The 22,423-nt window shown below is 28.3% G+C and overlaps 2 protein-coding genes across 2 annotated transcripts; both read right to left on the bottom strand.

The window, feature by feature from the left end:
- Nucleotides 1–2,013: 2,013 nt before the first annotated feature.
- On the bottom strand, nucleotides 2,014–2,832 carry LOC108456471 (CLAVATA3/ESR (CLE)-related protein 12). The gene has a single exon (XM_017755038.2). It carries the CDS (start codon nucleotides 2,590–2,592, stop codon nucleotides 2,266–2,268), a length of 327 nt encoding a protein of 108 aa, XP_017610527.1. The 5' UTR covers nucleotides 2,593–2,832; the 3' UTR covers nucleotides 2,014–2,265.
- A 16,434-nt stretch (nucleotides 2,833–19,266) lies between these two features.
- Nucleotides 19,267–21,053, bottom strand: LOC108455363 (transcription factor TCP18-like). Its single transcript, XM_017753933.2, has 3 exons — nucleotides 20,937–21,053; nucleotides 19,627–20,774; nucleotides 19,267–19,533 (listed from the first exon to the last, which is right to left on the bottom strand). The coding sequence occupies exons 2-3, from the start codon at nucleotides 20,581–20,583 to the stop codon at nucleotides 19,510–19,512; spliced, it is 981 nt and encodes a 326-aa protein (XP_017609422.1). The 5' UTR covers nucleotides 20,584–20,774; nucleotides 20,937–21,053; the 3' UTR covers nucleotides 19,267–19,509.
- Nucleotides 21,054–22,423: the final 1,370 nt, after the last annotated feature.

The raw sequence follows: 22,423 nt of genomic DNA, 5'->3' as shown, positions 1-22,423 counted from the left end.
CGGGAGATGGATGCATCCGACATCCATAGAGATGGTAGTGAATTTCAAGATTATACATCTATAATAGAGTAAGACAGATAGTAAAATAGAGTGTATGATAATAGATTTCATGATTATAAAATATATTTTTAATTTGTTGGTTATGAAATAATTTAGCAATATCCGCCCGCCTTATTGCCTTCCCTATCCCTCCTAATATTGTATTAAAAAGGAAAAATAATATAAGTATGAAAATGTAAATATAAAAATTATAGAATGTGAATTATTAATGTGTCTAATTAGTAATTTAAAAAAAAAAAAACTTATCGTATCATCATATCCAAGACAAAATGATGACAAAAGGTTACATCCAATGAAGTAGTAGTGTGATTTAGGCAAATCTCAATTTAGGGAGAGACAAGAGCTGTGACTAGGATCTAAGAAATTATTTCATCATAAAAGACCTCTTCAACAAGAATGATATCAATTAAATTAAAACTGAATCATTAAAAAAGAAAAAGGTTTTACAGAAATGACATTGTTTAAGAATCGATACTTTTATTTTTAGCCCGTACCAGCTCATGATGAAATTCAAAAGGTATTAACTGTTTTTTTGTTCATCAAATTGAAGACCTTTTAAGTGCAACAAACACACCATATGAAATTTGACTATTTTCAGCAATAAAGTATTCTTCCCTTCCTTTAGGATTGGAATCCAAAGTTGTGTTACTAATTTCCATAGTTTTAAGTTTTAAGATTAATTCAATTTTAGGTTATTTAATTCATCAAATCTTCAATTTGTTAATCCAGTTAGTTTGAACGATTCGTTCTATTCGATTAAATAAATTTTTAAAAAATCGGTTCAACCAACTCAATTAATTTTCTGCTTGGTTCAATCAGTCCGTACCGTTTCTCATTTCAACTGGTTTAATAACTTTCTTTAAACTGATATCTTGATCGATTCTCAATCCAACTGATTTGATCCGATTCAACCAACATATATGAAATTAGCTTAGATAAAACTTAACACTTCAATTTAAAAAATAAAATCAATTTTTTTTAGTGAATTACAATAAGGGGCAAAATCTTAACAACAAACACGATTAGTTATTCCAGATGCTTGCCAAATCTGAAAAAAACCAAAGATTATTTGTATTCCTTCGAACCCCCCACCCACACCGCCATTCAAGATTTCTTAGCCCACATTGGCCAAGTCACCTGGGCGCTAGGTCTAATGTGAGTAGGATCGCTGAGCCATGCTTCATAATTGGAAAAATAAGCACCATGGAAATACATGCCGCTCAACCAAAGAAATATGATGGAGAGTTGGCCGAAATGGGCACTAAATATTTTGCGAGAGATCTCCTCCAAATTACTAGTATGGCTATCGAAATCGTGAGCATCAGTATATAGGTTCCAGATCCAAGTGGTAGTATTAGGTCCCTTAGCTATTGTTCTTGAGAAATGGCCTAGCCTAGCCCATTCCTCGAAAGAAGTTTTTACGGGATCCCTATCTACCAAAATTTTTACTTCTGGTTCTGGTGAATGAATAATCATTGAGTCCTCATCTTCCCGGACAACACATACAAAGAGACCCGCCAACAGTCAGTAATTAGTGAACCTATGAGTGACGCTTAACAAATTGAACCCAAGCCACACTTAAGGCAATAAACATCCTTAACCATCAAACTATCACATGAGATTTAAAAAAAAAAAACAGATTTTAAGTAATTAAAAGTGAAAAACATGAAATTATCATGGTTTGGCTTCTTAATTACTAATTTATTAAAATATAAATATTTATAGATCTCAATCCAAAGTCAACCATTTAGAGTAGTAGTAAAGTATTTTCAAAGCTACTATTGTAACTAATCTTAATTAATATGTAGATAATTTCTTAAGGGCAGAGTCGCTAAAATTACGCTTCCCGTAATGTGCCGTGCCGTCACAGCTACTCTTTCTCCCGTTATTTCTTATCAGCACAGAATAAAATGCAATAAATTATTTTGCATGCTAATCCATGAACTACCATAATTTAACTGCTAAAATAAGATTGTAATTATTATACACATAATTAGTATCCCAAAATTACAAACATTAGTAATAATAAAATAAATAAACGAGAGATCCAATAGTTTTCTTTTTCAGCACTGTATCTGATTTAAGATTTTATGGAATTTTGAACAAGTATATTTAAAATTCATACAATTTATAAAAAATAATTAAGATGATACATTGCAAAAAAAAAAAAAAACATACAATTAGAAAAACAAGAGGAGAAAAACCTCAATGGTGCAATGGGTTTGGACCCGTCGGAACAAGCCGTTTCTCGACGCCGTAACGCGGATCAATCTCGTCACCGGAAGGTTCGGGTCGTCGGATGTTGTCAACCGGAACGTGTCTCGGACGATGCCATCGATGATGATTGTGATGATGATGTAGAAATGGGGTGAAGTCGAATTTGGTAGCCGCCAAAATTTTCCGGTTGCTCGAAGTGGTGCGGCCGTTATTAACGTCATCGGCGAACGAAGTGGAGCAGCCGAAGAATAAAAGCAATAAGGAGAGGGAAAGAAGGGTGGTGAAAAGGTATTGGGTGCTAACTTTGATGGCCATTGTTGAGGAGATTCATTAGGGTTGTAGAAGAAGAGAAAGGTTTTGCATAGGGTTTTTATTGGAGATTTTTTTTTAAAAAAGGGTGGATGTTAGCTTTGAGGTGGTGCTTCAATGGCTGTTTATTATTATTATTAAGGGGGAGGAAGAAGAAGAGAGAAAATGGAAGGTCCAGTATATGCGGACCATTTCTACATATTTCTTGTACCGATGAAGCTTCCTTTACGGTCAAGGAACACATTGCCCATTAAAAGCACAGATTGTCAAACCTTGAATTATATATGTTGGAAAATGTGAATGGCCCGGGCCGGGTCTGGATAAACTCGATAACCCATATAATTCTTTTAGAAAATAAGAGTAGTTAGGGTTAACTTCAAAAGGGTCCCTGACTTGTTGCTTAAATTTTAAATTAGTCCCTATGATTGAGTCTTTGTAGTATCAACATATATCAATCGAGTCCTTTTGTCCGCGTAGCCTTTAGTTTAGGTGTTAAGTTTAAGTTTGAATCAGGTGTAAAGTATATTTAAATTAGGTGTATTTGTATGTTTACCATATTGTTAGTTTGAATCTAATGTATTAAGAAAATAGTGCCAATAAATTTTTTGAGGTGTCGACTCCTTTCGAAGAAGCCTTCGGAGTGTTGTTCATTAAGCAACCAACTGATTCCCCAACAATTGAAGGTATTGTCCCTTGGAGGGGTTTCTCTCCTGTACTTGTCAAGAGCTAGTGTCCCATGAGAGGCTACCCTAAAGGTTTGGTTCACAAAGTTAGGAATTCCACGATGTACATAAACGTACGACCACCCACTAAGGGTATGTGAGTGTCTCGCCTTTGGCGGGGTTCAAATCGTGACCTATGGGATATAGGTCACTTGTTGGGGAAGATGGTACCACTTGAGCTATCATACACCCACGTAGGACCATGACGCTCTTGACTTTGTAAATCAAGCTCTTAAGGTAGCTTCTCGTGGCACACTAGCTTTCAACAGAGCATGGGGAACAATACCTTTTGTTGTTAGATGACCTGTCAACCGTCCGATGGATGACACTTCAAAGATTTCTTCAGAAAAAGTTGATCCCCTTAACAAATATGTCAGATCTAAGTTGTCCATACAAGAACATGTGTTTTGAATATACTCAACGGCAAATTTAAGATGTGATTTAACACTCAAAGTAATAGTTGACAAAAGAACTTATTGATAATGATATTATGAGGACTCAGTTAGAAAATTTTAAAGGTTAAGGACCAATTTAAAGTATAAATCATAATTAAAGGATGTTTTCTGAATTAACCCATACTAATATATTATAGAATACTTTTAATGAAAAGTATAATTCATCGTGGCCATTTAAATTGCAAGAATAATCCTGTTGACACCCAATTAAACAACAGTCGAGTCCATCAAATCGGGCTGAATATATTTTGTATCTTTTAATGTAAAATGGGTATGTTTTTAAGGTTTTCTGTTTTTACTTTCCTTATCTATTTTACTATTTATATTTTGAGATCCTCACTATCTTTTTAATAAAGTTACTTTGAGATTTAAATCTCGTTTTTTTAAATATAATATGTTTTACTATTATATTAAAAATTGTTAGTATATATATTTTAATTATTAAACTTAAATTAATTAATGGTAATTCTAAATAATTTAAATAGTATATTTTCAGGACTTGCAATCATTCTAATTTTTAAGTAATTTAATGTATTAAAATAAATGTTATGATTAATTAAGATTAAAAACATTAATAAATTTTAAAATATATATTGTTGCGAATAATTAAGTTATTATTCAATATAATATTTTAAATATAATATTCCAAAATTAAAAGAAAAATAAAATATCCCTTTAAGGATGTTTTATCCTAAAACACGTTACGCGGCTGCTGTGGCAGAGTGTATATTGTTTCAAAGCATCATTAACAATCTGGATTTACTTGGTAAACACATTACTGAATTTTGTTTGTTATAAGGATAAATTACATCCAAAGTCATCAAACTATTAGTATGTTTATATTTTAGTCACTTAATTTCAAAAAGTTATAAAACAGTTAATAAACTATTCGAAAGTTATCATCTGAGTAATTGGGCTTTAAAAAATTACTGTTATATGACATTCCCTGTTCACACTGCCTGCATTAATCAATAGTTATCATTCTTGTTCTTTTCTATAGTTCAACTTTTTCCATAAAATAACTTTGGACCTCACGAATTTGTAAATCAAAATCTAAACAATTTTGTTTTCTAATATTTGACATTAATTATAAAATCGACTTTAATCTAAAGTATGCTTTTTTATCTATTCATAGATCCTGATCCACTTACAAAATATCGAATCGTCACTCGGAGGTCGAAGCTTGCTAGTTGGACTTTTAAAAAAAAAAAAACTTAATAACCCAATAACTTGAATAAAATTTTTTAAATAGTTTAATGACTTAAGTGATAATTTTATAATTTTTTAAAATTAAATGATCAAAATGTATACTTACTACTAACTTAATGAAGTTGGGTACAATTGACCCTTATTACAAAGGCCGTGGGAAAGCTACCAATGGCAGCTCTTTATATTCACATAGAACAAAAAATAAAAATGAAATCCTAATTTTAAGTTATTAAATTAACCGACATTCAAATGTGGGAAATATTTAACTAAAATTATAATCTATATTTAAAGCTTTGTATACCCCGACCTCTTTGCCATAGAATATATAGTAAGTTGACTTTTCATTTTATAACAATTGAAAGTGGATTATTCTACAAATATTAAAGTATAATAATAATTTTAGAAATCTGAATATTAGTAGTAAAATTATCATGAACGTATTTGTATTAGGAGTTAAATTATATTTTGTTCATTATTTAAAAATAGGTGAATTTGTCTCTATATCTTACATGAAAGAGTAAACTTATCATTCAGTTAAAAATTGGTCCATACACGTCAAAATAAGATGCACATGGCATGTCATGTGTAACTGTTTAATTATTTTTTCAGCTATATTAATTTTTAACAATAAAAATTAATAAAATTTTAAAAAAATTATTCAGTTTATCATTTAATATAATATATAGAGATTAATTTATTTATCTTCAAATAAAAATGATAAAATATAATCTAACTCAAATGAATAAAAATAATTTAAGTTGAAATTTTCACGAGTTTAATTATCAGAAGTCTTACAATTAGACACTCAACACGTATGACACGTGAAAATAAATAAAGAGTGGAAGACAAAGATCCATCATGGTCGAGTGTGCAGTGCATACAACTGGTCACACTAACCCCGAGGCCAGTGGGCAGGTGAGGCTGAACCAACACCACCACTTCACAAAAATTACACTTCCCCAGTCACGCATAGTAAAGTTAAGGTCTCAGAATTTTAGTATCAAAGATTTTTAGAATTGAATTAATAGTAAAATTGATTTTTTTTTTCAATTAAATAAATTATTAATAAAATTATATTTTTAAAATTTAAAAATATAAATAATTAGTTTAACTGATTCGCACTGATTTGCAAGTCAATTGATTCAATCTCAATCGATTCAGCTAGTCAATCTAATTTTATTCTGAAAACAATAATGTTCAAGTTTTGCTTTAGGTAAATACGTGGATTTCCTCTTAAATTTATTCTAGCCAGTTTGAATCGAGTTAGTTATTAAATTGGTTATTATATTTGGTGCTTATAATAATTGTTTCTATTATAATTCTTTAACTACAAAATTAGCCTCCAACTATATCGTTTTTATCACTTAAGTACTTGAAATCATTTTTTCAATCAAAAAGTGGTATCTAAACTACAAAATAGCATATGTTTGTTTGGTGTAATTTTTTTCACGAAAATGTATTAATTTTTTAGAAAATTTGATATTTTCTAGTATTTGAATGATTTCGTATAAAATATTTTTTGTTATTTCATAAAATTTCTTGAAATTATTTTCTAACAAATATTTTAGTGAAACAAATAAATATTAACGAGAGTTATTTTCATAATTAACCTAAGTTCTAAACTTTTGATAATATAAAAATGAAAACAAGAAATAGCAAACGGCATGAAAAATATAAATCAAATTACAAGAAAATTGATAAAAAAAAATGCATAAGGGGGTGAAAATGGCATGAAAGAAAATTCATGCCATGAAAAATGAAAAAGAGGGTTACAACTTACACGGGGAAGTTTTTGTAAAATGTTTTACTCTTTACATTTTACCAATAAAAAAAAAATTGGGTTGATTTGTTACATTGATCAAATTTGTTTTCTGAAAACAAATATGAAAAAATAAGTAAACCAAACAAACATATTTAAATTACTAATTTCATTTTATCTTATTTAAAATGTATAACATCCAATAAAAATATGTTACCTATTACATTCTTAATGATTGATAGGGTGATGTAAGATAAAATGAAATAAATTTAATAATTTAAATACTACTTGAGAAAATCAATATAAATTGATAAAAATAAAACTTCACCCATTTCCTCTCAAAGTGCGGGATGGGCTTTGAAAAATGAGGAGCTGTGGTCGGCAAAATCCCATGATGCTTTGCTTTGAGGACTAATCTCCACTTCATGCCATGTGGGGAAGGTCTTGACTTTGCAAAACATCCATTTTATATTATTATTATTATTATTTTGATGTTGATGTTGACCATCCATTTTGTTTTAAAGGCCAACTATTTGGAGTACAATGCAAACTCTTTTAAAGGCCGAAACAATGTCAAAATGAGTTGTTGGTGATCACCAGCTTCATCAAAGTCAAACCCCCCACCAAGGTTCAAGTGGGATTATATATAATCCACTATATGAAATGAAAAAAGTTTCCTATAAACTATCACTTCACAAGTAAAAATATTACACAAAGTAAAATAAGTAAAATTATATTTTGTTCTCTTTATTCAGAAAAGAAAGTAAATTAATTTATATATGTTAGAAAATTAATCATTTTTGTTAAAATTTTTTATCTATTTTTATTGTTAAAAATTGGCGAGGTTGATGGAATAACCAGGTAATTACACATGGAATTGCCATATGTTACTTTTATTGACATACAGTGACCAATTTTTAATAATAGAAATATATGAAATTTTTAACAGAATGACCACTTTTTAACCTAACAGACATAGACTAATTTATCAGTTTTTTAATAAAGGGGCAAAATGTAATTTATCTATTAATACAAGGGCCTCATAATACTTTTACCTAAAATTATATAATATTGAGAATTGGTTATAGTTCAAGTGATGGGCTTCCCTCTAAGCGGCGAGCCCATTTATGGGATTTTGATCATATAGCGGCCCAAAATGTTCACCATATAATCTCTAGGGTAATTTATTAAAATAATCATTTTTGTTTATCTCAGTTTACATTCTAGTCATTTATATTTGAAATATTATATTTTAGTCACTTATGTTATCAGGTTGTAATATTTTAGTCACTGAGCCCTTAATTGTCACGTTAAATCATCATTTTAAACAAAAATTTTAGGTTAATTTATACAATTAGTCCCCGTAATTTTTTTTATTTTGAGCAATTTAATTTTTTCTTTTATGTTCTTTTAATGGAAAACATAGAAAAACTACATTAAAAAAAATGAATAAGAGAGGAAAACAGAGGGGGAAGCAAAAGAGAATGGAAAAAATAAAGAAAGTTAAAAAGAATATAAAAAATTGCCTAAAATGAAAAAATATAGAGGCCAATTGTAGAATTTAAGCTAAAATTTTCGTTTGAAATGATAATTTAACGTGCTACGTCAGCTTACCGTTATACCGTTAATAGCAATTAACATTTTAGTGACTAAAATGTTACAACATGATAATGTAAGTGATTAAAATGTAGCCTAAGGTAAATAAGAGTGACTATTTTGATAGTTTACCTAATCTCTATTTCAAAAGAGTTGAATGTTTTTACCTCTTTTAAATAAAATCTACACAAAATTTTTAAATAAATGGAAATAAAATAAAATTAAAATTGTATAGGTCGTTTAGTTTATTTTATATGCATATTTAAAAAAGAAAATCATTATTATCATACAAGATTACTCTCTTTTTTGAGTGAAATATAATTGAATTCCATTAAGAAGTAAAATAATGAGACAAAGATACTCCCAAAATCTTTAATAAATCTTGAATTTATGGGAGGAGATAAGCAAAAGCTTACTATTCACTTCTCTCTTTTCCTTAAGCTCCATATTTATGCATCAAAAGATGAACAGAACCTAGTTTCATTATATATATATATATATATTAGATGACAGATTTTGTCTAAGTCTTAAAGCTAGCAGGGTGGTTTAGATTTGAGGTTGCTGGGAATGCAGATTTTGTGTGATTCGATTGACTCACTATGATTTGCTGACCTTCTACTTAACCGCTTCATGCCTATGGTTATTGCCTCTAGGGGCTAAGTAACAAATTTTACACCGAGGGGGCATGGTAAAATTATTAATAATAATTAAAGGAACAACATTTACTTTAACTTTTAAATTTGGTAAATTTTTTCTTGGAACTTAATAAAATTTTATATTTAAATTTCGTTATAACATGACAACGTGACATTTTTGAGACAACGTTGGTAATGACAGTGGGGAAGTGAAAGGTTATTTTTAAAAAAAACATTATGACCAAATTGATATTATATGTAAATATTAAGAGCTAAATTTGCTATTAAATTAATTTTTAAACAGCCAATTTAGAGGCGAGTTTAGAGTTTTTTTAAGAGGGGATAAAATCTAATTATAAATTTTTGAGATGTAAAATATAGGTTTTATCATGCATTAATTTAAGATTTTATAATTTTTAAAGGACTAAATATTTTTTAAAAATTTTTTAGAGAGGTCAATGTGTGATTTCCCCTATATTAGTTCATAATGATCATGTATGAGGGGTTATAATTACAATTTTGCTTTTTTTGGGAGAAGGGCCACAATGTCCTGCCTATGTCATGGGTTGCGCATGAGAGCCTGCAACCATGACGCACTTGTGCGATCCAACATGTTTAAAGGAGATCATTTAGTCCAATCGGATTGACTCGTTACTTAGAGAGATTGAAGGCCCATCCACAAAGCATAACAAATATAGAACGTGATCTTCAAAGATATGTATTATTAAAATATATGATTTTGTAATTTTAGAGATTTAATTTATAAATAACTTTTAATCTTAACCATTAATGTACTTTGATATGTAACGTTAATTTTGGAAAGACTCAATTTTTAATAGAGGTCTCTCCCACTTATTGCAATTCATTTATTGAGTAATAGAATTTTTAAGAATATTCACTCAGATATTCTCTCTAATATTCTTGTTTTTCTGTGGCTTTGTTTATCTTTCGAGTTCTTTTAAACTTTTGTGTTGTTTTTAGTTTGTTCTTCATTGGTGTCTTAGAGAAATTCTATTAAATCCTCAATTGTTGGGGGTTAACTTAGACATTTTTTAAGTGAAAAACGATCTCAAACCACACAGATTACAAAACAAAAAATCTAAGTCCATTGCACCTACCCCTCCCTATATCCACTCTTGACTGCCATCTCATATTTCTATAAAAAAGTTAACCATAATTAAAGAAGTTGGATTAAAAAAATAAATGCAATTAGTTAAATAATTATTTTATAATTTTTATAATTGAGTGGCAAAAAAAAAAACTTAAGCCTAGTTGAGTTACATATAATATAGTTTACTATAAAATTAAGAAAAATAGATGAGCTTAAAATAAACTTTAAGTCATAAATAAAATCATATTCCGACAAAATTGATACTTTATAACTTTTAAATTTTGTGTTACAATAGAATTAAACAAACATGACATATATTAATTTTATACATAAACCCGAGCTGACGAACCAAGAGCTTCTCTACGTGCTAGCTGTAATTTGGTTGGATTCTGCAAATCTCTGGTCTACAAAAGGATGGTACGGACAGTCAAAAAGAAGGCTTGTCCTGTTTCAAATTGCAGGCTAGATAGTTACGGTTGATTCTACAACTGTACGCAAAAGGTTGCGTAGGCTCTCAAGCTTGATGTGTCCTAAGCCCTACAATATATCGCCCATATTTGACATTTCATCTTCCATTTGTATGCATTTAATCTCTTAATCTAGAGTTTCCATCATAAATTTATTGCTAGAAAAGACTTGGTGTTTGGGGAATGCGGTTGTGGGTGTCAAATTTAGGGTAAAAGTATTAAATCCTATCTTATGTATTTTTATTAAAAAATGGAGTAATTTAGTTATTATACCTTAAATAAAGGTTTAATATAATATTTGGTATTTAAATTTAATATATATTTTTAATTTGGTACTTAAATTTGATATTTTCTCTTAATTTGGTATCTAAACTTGACATTTTTTCTTAAGTTGATACTTAAACTTTTAGAGGGTCCAATTTGGTACCTGAACTTAACTCTTTTTCTTAATCTGATACCTAATCTCTTTTTTTTGTTCAATTTGGTACTTATCAAACTTTTACAAATTACTCCAATATCTTGACAATGTTATTTTTTTATGAGGAAACAAAAAAATCATTGTATGACCAAACATGTGACAGATGATATGATATATATATTTATATATGTTCAATTATTATTTTATTTATTTATTTTATTAATTGAAAGTAATATTTTTTAATTTGGGGTTTAAATTTTTTCTTATTTAATATTAATTAGTTAAGTATAGCTCAATATCTATGTTTTTAACATGGACAATATTTTGTAGAATAACAAAAAAAAATCGTTAGTGTTTTATGTAATTTGTATAACATTTAATAAATTTAGGTATCAAATTGAACTTAAAAAAACTTAGGTACCAAATTAAAAAAAGTGTCAAATTTAAGTATCAAATTAAGAAAAAATATCAGGTTTAAGTACCAAATATTATATTAAGCTTTAAAAGAACAAATATCCGGTTATAATTTTTTAAAATTAAAGTAACTGTATAAAAAATAGAGAATGACGCAATAGGTTAAAGAAGGAAAAAACAGATGAGAAACATAAAAGGCCAGAAATGGAAGCTCAAAGCACAGGAACCCAAAAAACAAGGAAAAAAATCCAGATCAAACCGGAAGAGGAGGCGCCGTGTACCATAGTCGGAAACACCCTATTCGTATGAAAGGATTATAAAATGTGTACCATATCTAAGGGTAGATTTTCTCCAAGATTTTTGACTAAGGATTTTCTTTGTTTTCTAGCTTAAGACCCTAAGACTATACATTTTTTCTTCATAGATCATAACTTGTCAAATCCAATAAATCATTATTCATTTATGGTCCAACAGTTAAATAACTTATTTCTATATATAGTAGTGGACTACATATCCTTTGTTTTTTATTTTCACTGATGTAAACATATTGTCTTCACAAACATTGAACCCTCGATTTCTTGTTTTTGGGTTTCATTGTTGGAGCATATACATAGATGTCACCTTCAGACAACAGACATGCCATGGTTTGATGGTATCTACTTGCCTTCCATGAAGCGAAAAAAGGTAATAAAGCTTTGTTCTAATGATTTCTTTTATTTAATGATTACGATTTAATATTTAAAAGTTTTAATGATATTTTTATAATAATGTTTCATTAAAAAATTTTAAAATAAGTAAAATAGTGTTATATATATGATGAGAAATTATAAATATAACTCGTATGACGAAATGTACGTAATTATCCTATTTTGATTTTTTTTCTTTCAATTTTCTGTAATCAGACTTTGTTTGACCCCTTAAATTCAACCCTTACTTAAAATCATGAACCCAATATAAAGTCATTTTTATATACATTTATGATAGATGAAATATGGATGTAATATGCTTATTGCTGAACTTAAAAATCAGATTAAACAAAGGACTTTGAAATATACGTCTGTAATTGAAATGGGCCGAGGCGGGTTGTCCAGTCGGTGAGCCACCATATTCAAATGTTAACAAAATAGATAAATTCAAAATTATACATTAATTTTAGTTTCTAAGTGTAATTTTGTATAAAGTTTTTAATTTATCGAATTTTCACAAATTATTAACATAATTATTGATATAGTATTATTTTATGTTTATATATTGTATATACAAAAATTATATATTCAATATAAAAATAATTTAGTATATTTATCTTTATAAATGTGTATAATTGAATGAAAATAAAAATTACGTGCATATATTTGAACTACAATTAAAATTTTACGTGTATAATTGAGTCAAATCAAAATTTATGTATTAACTTACACATTAAGTTTAATTCTCCAATAATATATATTTTATCTTCACCCTCAATCAAAAGTTCTTGATTTCGCCATTGTTAATTTTGGAAATAATAGTTATTGAATCAAACTTTTATTACCATTTATAATAAAATTACACTTTTAACTCTCAAAATGAAGAAAATTGTGTTTAATCTGTTCGAAAATATAAAAATATAGATTAATACATCATAAATTTATTCAATTCCAATTCTCTCTAAAAAAAATTCTAAATTCGACACTGAGTGCAATAATAAATATAATAACTCATATGCAAAACTTGAAAATAATATTATTAAGATGATCAACTACGAATGTTGAAAGAATCAATCTTTGTAAATAATAATTAAGAACAGACAGTACCCAGGAAACAACGAGAACCTAGTTTTTTAAAACCACTTGGTCACACATCTTCTTTTAGGGCAAGAGTCATAACACTGAGCTAATCGATCCTTGTGCCCTAATTCCAAATTGTAGCTGAGTTGAAAGTTGTGTAATTTTTCCTTGTATTGCTTTTAGATGTGACTAAATTAAAAGGAACCATTCGTACTTTCCAACTTTAAAATGTAACATCAAAATTCATTTTTACATGCATTAAGGGAATCATAATCCCAAAAGAAAATTGCACTTGAATGTTGTCATGATAAAAAATGAAAATATCAAAGATGCTCCTTTTTCTAGCATGTGGTATCTAAGCTCGCAGCGTCATTAACCATATTCCAATGTATACAGATAACCTCTAAAAAACAAGATTGAGACAGCTTGTTGAATAAGTTCATTGAATGCATAATTTGTGGCCCTAATTTAACAACTAGAACAGAGTGATAAGGAGTTACTGTTTTTTTAAATAAGGTATGGATTTTGTTTTTTTTAAATAAAAATAATAGGTGTCCGGAAGAGATTTTCTCTCATTTAGGGTTTGGCCCAATTTGACTTTAGAATAACCGAACTCAATATGATTATCGAAAAAAAATTGAAAGTGATTAAAATGGGTAAGATTATAGACACAACTTCTTGAATAACTTCATTAAGTGCATATTTGTGGCTCTAATTTAAGACCTTGTTAAAGTTTGTTCAACTGAGTGATCAGAAATTCGTTGTTTTTTAATTGAAGTAATGATTTTTTTTATTTTAAACAAAGATAATAAGTGTCTAGAGAATTTTATTTCTCATTTACAATTTAACTCAGATTGACTTTAACAAAATCGAACTTGATATGACTATCAAAAATGGATGATTTTCAAAGTCACAGAAATAGCTAGAGACACTATAGGTGGGTTAGGTACTTCCAAGAAGAAGAAAGGGACTAACAATACAAAGTGCAATTATTTTGCTTGCATTGATAATGGGTATACATAGTACATACACCCACACTCCTCTTAAGAAAAGACATAAGAGAAGGAAAGACGGTCATTCCCTTAAATTATAAAATTGAACTCTAAATATATCGGTTTTTTTCCAAGTGTTTAGTTTTTGTTTATTAAAAGTGGTGTTTAAATTATAAATTTAGTCTCATTTTACTTATCAAAAATGCACAACATTCAATAAAAATATGGTACATATTGATTAGTATCATAATTTGGGGATAAAATGAGATAAAATTAATAATTTATGTATCATTTTACTCTTATAAAAAAAAACATTTTGGTACTTGAGATAAATCCTACATTTTACCCTCTTTTGTTTTTTTAATATCTTTTATATTTGTTTTATGGCAAATAGGATTCGTGGATGTTCTTAACAACATGTTCAGAGTTTGTGTAAGGACAAAACTAATTTTTTTTCCAAGAGGGTCAAAATTGAGTTATATTTTTTATGAGAGTTAAAATGTAATTTTATCATTGTTTTGACATATATCTTTATAGTTTTTAAAAGAATTAAATTAAAATTTTATCATTTTAAAATCTAAATAATAATTTGTTATTTATTTGCTTAAAATTTTATGAATTTTTAAAGATTAAAGGCACAATTTTTATTTTAAGGGTGTGAAGATCCTTACTTTCTCCCTAAAAACCCTTACTATCTCACCTAAAATTGTAGTATTATTTTTATTTCTATATATCTTTGCGTTTCTGCAAACAAGTACAGATAATGTTTTTTTTAAATTGGTCGGATCAGTCACTCTCTTCATTGGGGTATTGTTCTCAATCTCTCCACTACTACAATTGCTCCAACCACTCACAGACAAATATTCCCCCCTCTCTTCATATTATCCCAATAGCATTTGCCACACACACACAAAAAAAAAAAAAAAAGTATAGCTTGTCTTTTCCTCCATTGATGATGGAACTTGAAGCTTTTTCCTCCACTTCCTGTACTGTTTTTTCTTCTTGAAGCTTTTTCCTCCACTTCCTGTACTGTTTTTTCTTCTTCTTTCTCTCTCTTTGGGTATTCTTTGAAATTGGTGGGTGAATCAGAATCTCTTATCTTTTATGTATCTTTTATGGCATAATTCTAGGGTTTTTGCTGTTTCTCTGTCGAGCTAGGGTTTTCAGAAACCCCAATTTGGTGACTGTGGGCATACATATATATATATATATTATATGGGAGTGTGGGTGGGTGAGTTTTGACTTTGGAATTTACAATTAGAATCATATTTAATCCATTTTGAATTCTTGTTTTTTTTTTTTCTTACAAGGAGCTGCAGAAAATAAAAAAACTGGAAATATTTGAAATTCTGAATGTATATTAAAATGCAGAAGCCAAAAAAGAAAAGAAAAAAAAAGCATCTAAAGAAAAACCAGTACTTTGCCACTACCATGCCTTACGCCTTTTGTAGCAAAAGGCAAATGAAGATGCTTCTTAGGGTTCTTTAAAAATATACTATCTTTCTTCTTCTTTGTGGGTGATCTGTGTTTTAGGTTTAGGTTTAGGGTTTTTTGGGGGGGCTTTAGGTTTTCTTTTCCCTCTCTTTCGGATTTGCCAAGTTGAGTGGATCTCATCTCCTCCAAACATTTGGTCAAAGTTTCATAAAATTTTCATTGATAATTTAACAGATCCATGAAAATGGTGCATCTTTTTAATATTTGTTGAGAGCCCTAAATACAAGAAAAGGCAAAAAAAAAAATAAAAATAGAATCAATCAATTTATCCTACTCTTTCAATCAACTCTTTACCCATTTCAATTATTTTTGTAAAAATATATTTGTGGGTCATATATACGGTTCTAGCTCTTTCTCTTCCTTCTGCTCACATGGGGTTTGATGTAGGTCTTTCATTTTCCTTTTTTTCTTTCTTCATTAAAGATATTTTTAGAAAAAGGTAAAAAAATATGTTATAAGGTCCTTGTACTTTTAATAAATTTGAAATTTAGTCCTTATAACTTTACATTTAGGATTTTAGTCTTTCTATTTTTCAAGATTTCAAAATTTAGGTCTAATTATTAATAATGTTTTAGTTGGTGTAATATTTTAATATTTTAAAATAAAATATTAATACTCATTTAGTAACAATGTAACTAAAAATAATATTATAATGTAATAAATAAATTTAAATTTAACAAAATAATTTTAACAGTTAAATATAAATTTCAAAATATAAAAAGTAAAAAATTAAATATTTATAAATAAAAGTAATGTGATTAAATTTTAAATTTATTAAAAATATAAGGTATTGAAAGAAAAGCAAAACACTATTGTCTCAAGTTTGTTCTCACTGTTGTACTGCTACATAGGCCATGTACCCCTTGGCCTTTGGGTTCTAAATGGTGTCCTTTGCCTTTTTTTTTTTAAGCTACATAGCTCTGTAGATTTCTAACCATTTTATGTCACTCACATAAGTCTCTTTATCGGGACTAGTTTCAAATGCTGAGATTTTTTCTGATAAGAGAACTCTAGCTATACGATTTTTCATTAAAATTTTGAAATCGAGCTGAAAAGTTTTTTTTATCTACAAACTCGAATTAAACATTAAATTATTTTTAATAGATCCAATAAAATGAATATATATAAATAATTATTGAGTATAATAGTAAAATATATTATATTTATAGGAAATAGTTTAGATTTAAATTTTAGAGATATCATTGTTGTTATAAGGATAACAAGAATTACATGAACTCTAAATAAATTAATTTTTATAAATCGTAAAATTATATATTAAATAATTTTTGTCATATAAAAAAAAAAAAGATTGCTTGCTTTTGCTATCAATGCATTACTTTAAATTTCAGTTCCTAGTAATTCAAGCGGAAAATCAATTAGACACGAATTGACACTGTCTATGTGTCGTTTTATTAACTTTTAAGATTAATTAAAATAAATAAAAATAACGGTGGTTTTTAACTTTAATTTCCTAAATTATCTAAATTTTTTGATTTCTTGATTTTTTCTCTTAGTTTAATATTTAGTAAAATTTATATAATAACTAAATAAAACTTTAGTTAAAATGTTAAAAGATGAAATTTTATAAGTTAATCTCTTAACTTCAAATCTCAAATCTCAAATCTCACACAATAATAATAATAAAAAACCCTCATAATAATAATTATTAAAATTTTATAAAAATTAAATTTTAATCATTTTTCAACTATTAAAATAAAAAATTAAATTATATGTTTGTATTTAATTCAATGGTAAATAAATTTGTTAACAAGTAAGAGTTGCATATCAAATTATATACAAACAAATCCTTAAAAGTAAACAATGTAGTACACTTCTGTTTGCCATCCATCAATTCATTATTTTTCGAACTTTTTTTTTTTTAAATTTTGAGGAAGAATTGATCTCCTTTTCTTTCCAACAAAACAACAAAATCACATAATACAAGAAATTTAACTCATGCGCCCCATTCGTTGACTATAAAAGGAGACAGGATAGAGTCATGATGGTAAAAAATTAAAATTGAATGTACTTTTATTAAATATTGAATTTTTAATTTTGTCGACATAGTATTTTAAAAATTGGGAATTTAACATATTTAAAAATGTAATTATTTTTCACTTAAAAGAATAGAGATTTATAATTAATTTAAGAATTATATAAAAATCCTTTCAATCAAATTAAAATTTTAAATTACTTTAATAAAATTTTCTTATCAAATCAATTTAATGTTTAAAAACTTAATTTTTAGAATTTAGATTTGAACTACATTTGAGTAAATAATATTTATGAATATAATAATTACGATTATTATTTTAATAACACACAATATTATATTAATAGAGAAAAAGACAAATTCAAACTTTAAATATATTATTATAATATTAAATCAATGTTACCAAACATTAAGGAGTAGCATTATTCTAAATTTTGAAAATCTTTATTTTGGTCAAGCTCTTTTATCTTTCACATTTTAGCAGTCTAGTCCTTTTGAACCGTTGAACGGGTGAGTTTTCCCCCATTATTTCTCAATTGGGCACCTTACATCAAGGCTTGATTTAAGTTGTTCTTTTCCTCATCAGCTAATTTAAGTTCTTTTTAATGAGTTTAATAACAGATATTAAAAATCATTAAATTAATTAATTTTTCAATAAAACACGAAATATAATAAATAAATTAAGGGCTACTAACCACTCAGATAGAGAATACATTCAATGAATTATTAATTTATAATTTTTATCTTAAAATTGAATCATAACAATTTAAATTAATTACTTTTGTTATTAAGTTTGGATATAGACATATATTTTTAACTTTTATGATTTTTTATTGATATTTAACTTGTTTGGATATTTTAATTTTCGAAACTAAAAATTTTACATTTGTCAATCAATTTGTTTTACATTCAACACTTAATTTTCAAAAATACCCAAAAAATTATATCATACATCTTTAAAGGCTAATTTTAATCAAAATGGATGAACTCCGGATCCTTGCTATGTATTAGTTAATTAATTTATGTGATTAAAGTACATGTCTTGCATGCTTTATATTATACATTTCTATTGCAATCCCTATAGTTTTTATATCTTGCTTTGTGCACCTTATCTAAGGATTGAAACATATGATTGACATGTTGAAATATATATCCTCTTAGGTTATGTATAGCCTTTGAAAAAACCAACATGAATTGAAAGGGGAAAGTGGATCATCCATGCATCTATTTCAATCATTTCTTAAAAGTTAAGCTGCATTTTCTTTCAATAGAAATGCACTTATGTACTCACTTCAACTTCCCACTAGAAAGAGAGAGAAAGCCAAGTTATTGGTAAATTGATCGTGGAGGTCCTATATTAAGAGTCGGTCTACATTTTGTTCTTTACTCAAAACATAGGTAAAGTAGTCTTTGTATATTAGACCAAAAAATAAATTGGTCATTTGTTAAAAATTCCATTTATGTTAGTTCATGTGTAACTGTCTGGTTATTCCATTAGCTACTCCAAATTTTAACGATAGAAATGGATAAAATTTATAATTGAAAAGACAATTTACTCTTTGGTATAATGTGCAGGACTAATTTGCCCAAATTTTTAATAAAGAGAGCTAAATCCAATCTAATTCTTAATATAGGAGCCTTCATTGTGCTTTTACCCAAAATTGTCAAATAACAAACTGTTCTAAAGATTATTTAATTACTTGTAAAACAGAAACAAGAAAAAAGCTTAAAACATTAAACAACAATCATTGAACAGTAAAGTCCACAAAGAAATATGTTTATAGTACATGAACAAAGCAAATACATAGCATGTTTCTAATGTTTATCCACACAAAGAAACATGTTTGTTCATAGGTTTCGTTTTTATTATTGTTGATTAAGCCTCCCGTGGTTTACCAAAGGACTGAGCCTGTAAGCTGCAAACAAATATAAAGGTTTATTAACGGAAAACACATGTTCGAAATATATATATATATATATATTTGGCTAAGTGGACACTTATGACTTACCTCTTGGTTAATTAATCCAGTGTTTTGCAGACAATTCAGGCTCCAAATCATGCGATCTCCATTGATATTTATGTTGTTGGCCTGAAGGACAGTGTTGTTGTTGTTGTGGTGATGTTGAATCCCAGGTTGTTTGGTCCAAGTTGAGCTCCAAGAAGAACCGAACCTATTTGGATCATTGTCTTTTGTTTCATTGTTTAACCTTAAAGACATGTTCTTTTCTTTGGTTCTTGCCTTTGCTCTTTCTCTCGCCTTTACCCTCATATCCCTTGCGAGAGGACGGAAACTGGTTTTACGTTGTCGTCTTTCTTTTTTCTCTTTCTTTGAAGGTGTCCCTTTAGGGATGTTTCCATCAATGGCAGCTGCTTTATCGATCCCGGACACCACTTCGGTCTCGGATGTCGAAGATGGACTCTTAGCAAAGCCAAAGCTGTTGTTGTTGTTATTCATTAGCTTGTTGATTTCCGGTTTTGCTTGAATAAGCAACCATTCCACGGTTCTACTGGCTTTATCGTACCCCAACATGTCTTGTAAACCAAAGAACTCTCGAGCGACATCAAGGGACAACCTCATTCTCCTGTCTCTCGGTCCATTCGCCGTGTTAATCTTACTGTGCCGATCTGTTTTTGAAGCAGCTGGTCTCTTTCGTGGCATCGGCTGTTGGTGAATATCGGTTGTGGTATTATTATGACGACAATCAGGCAAGTTGACGATAGTTTCCGACACTGAATTATCAGTCAACAAGGTTGTTTGATGAAGGAACTGATCATCATCATCATCATCAAAGTGTTGTTGTTGTTGTTGGTTCCATAAAACATCATAGTCATCAACAAGTTGTAATAGCTCGCATTGATTGTAATACGGAGAAGAAGGGAAATGAAAAAAGGAAAGAGGGAGAATCGAGTTGTCAAAATAAGTGATTGGGTCATTGTTATTACCATTGCTGTTTGAAGGAAACATTTGAAAATACCCCCCTTTGTTAAAAAAATAAATTTGAAAACCCTAGCCTCAAAAGAGCTATTATAGATGAGTGGGACTAGGAAACTTGAGAATGACACATATAGAAAAACAACCCTTTTAATTTGAATCTAAAAGACATCGTTTTTGAGAAACAGCTCTACTAGTTCCAAGTTTCAGATCAGTTTCCATATCTGAAAAAAAACAGGTGGTCTTGTAAGAGAAAATTGAACCCAAAACAAACCCAAAGTGTGTTTCAATGTCTATTTTTAGCTAGGATCTAAAAAAGGCAGCCAAATAATCTGAGAGAGACACACAGAGAGATATACATCATATAAGTGAGTTAGTCTATTTACCCCTTTGGAAAAACAAGGACAGCAAAGCTGATGATGTGCATGTACTCTCTATGTCTATGGGGGCTGTCTCTGTGACTGTAAGAAAAAGAAAAAAAAAGGAATTAGTTGTGAGGAACTAAAGAAGGGGCAAGAAAGGGGGGGGAATTTATTGGGGACAAAGAGCCATCTTTTTCTTAATCTTTTTTTAGTATAACAAGTAGCATTATCTTTACCCTGAAAATGAAAGAAAGAAGAGGGGGGGCATGGCATTGCCGTGGGGAAGTGAGTGGAGTTGGGGGGTGAGGTGGGGATAGTTACAGTTGGGTGTAGCCATGAAAGGGCAATGGTGGTTTGACTAGCTAAGCATCTCTGAGCGAAACGTCGCTTTCGCCAAAAAGAGAAGGTACCAATTCCCCCCCCCTTCCTCTCTCTCTCTCCTTTCACTTGCTAATTTTTTTTGGGAAAATTGTACCCAAGTCACTAATTTATTAATAATTTTATGTTTTAATCATTTAACTTTAAAAAATTATAAAATGATTTCATTTAAGTCAGGCAACTAGTGTAAATATAGAATACCATACAATAATTACTTTAACAGTCCAATGATTTAAATGAAAATATTTGAATAATTTAATTATATTTTATAATTTAATAATATTTTATAATTTTTAAAATTGAATGACTAAAATGTAAATTTATTAATAATTTAGAGACTTGAGGGTAGTTTTCTTTTTTTTCTCCATCAAGTCTTTTGGTGTGAGATTGTATTTGTTGGTCTTCTCCTCCCACGCGTGCTTATCCATTTAGCTTTTTCTTCTTTAGTTCTTTGTGATTAGATTTTAACCAGAAAAAAGAATGTATTTTAATATATTTAAATTTTGTGTGTGTGTGTTTTTTTTCAATTGAGATAATGGCAAAGGTTTTGGTTTCTAAATATCTAACTTCGAGATTCACTTTATTTAATTTTTCGAGTTCTATCATTAGTTGTCATCATATGTGTGTTTTAGCCTGATTAGTTCATAATTTTTGTTTTACTAATTTAATTATTTATTTTCATTATTAATCTATTTTTATTATAATAATTTAATTTTTATTAAGTGATTATTCAAGATATACATGCAGTTTGATTTTATATGCACTAGTTAATTTGTTCAAGGCATCCATTCAAGTTCGAATGATCGTTTGAAATTTCGTAGGTGTGAATAAAATTATTAAACTCAAATAATGAGAATAGATAAAAATAAATTAGGCTCGATTAAAGTATAGTCTAGACTTGAAATCAAATATTTAAGAGTTGAGTCCAACTTGACTTGACCGATCTCTAAGTTTTAATATATTATATTATGTTATTTTTATATGTATTGTGTAATTTACATCACATTAAATTGAATCAATAATAATATATAATATGGTAATGTAAACATTAAAGAATTGTTAAGTTTTCTATATATAAAATTTCAATACTTGATGAAATAAATAAAATTATTAAATGTTAAATTAAAGTAATA

The sequence above is a fragment of the Gossypium arboreum genome, chromosome 11 (genome assembly GCF_025698485.1).
Source record: "Gossypium arboreum isolate Shixiya-1 chromosome 11, ASM2569848v2, whole genome shotgun sequence".
NCBI classification, from domain to species: Eukaryota; Viridiplantae; Streptophyta; class Magnoliopsida; order Malvales; family Malvaceae; genus Gossypium; species Gossypium arboreum.
Note: the sequence above shows the minus strand (reverse complement) of the source record. Positions and strands in the feature narration are given on the sequence as shown.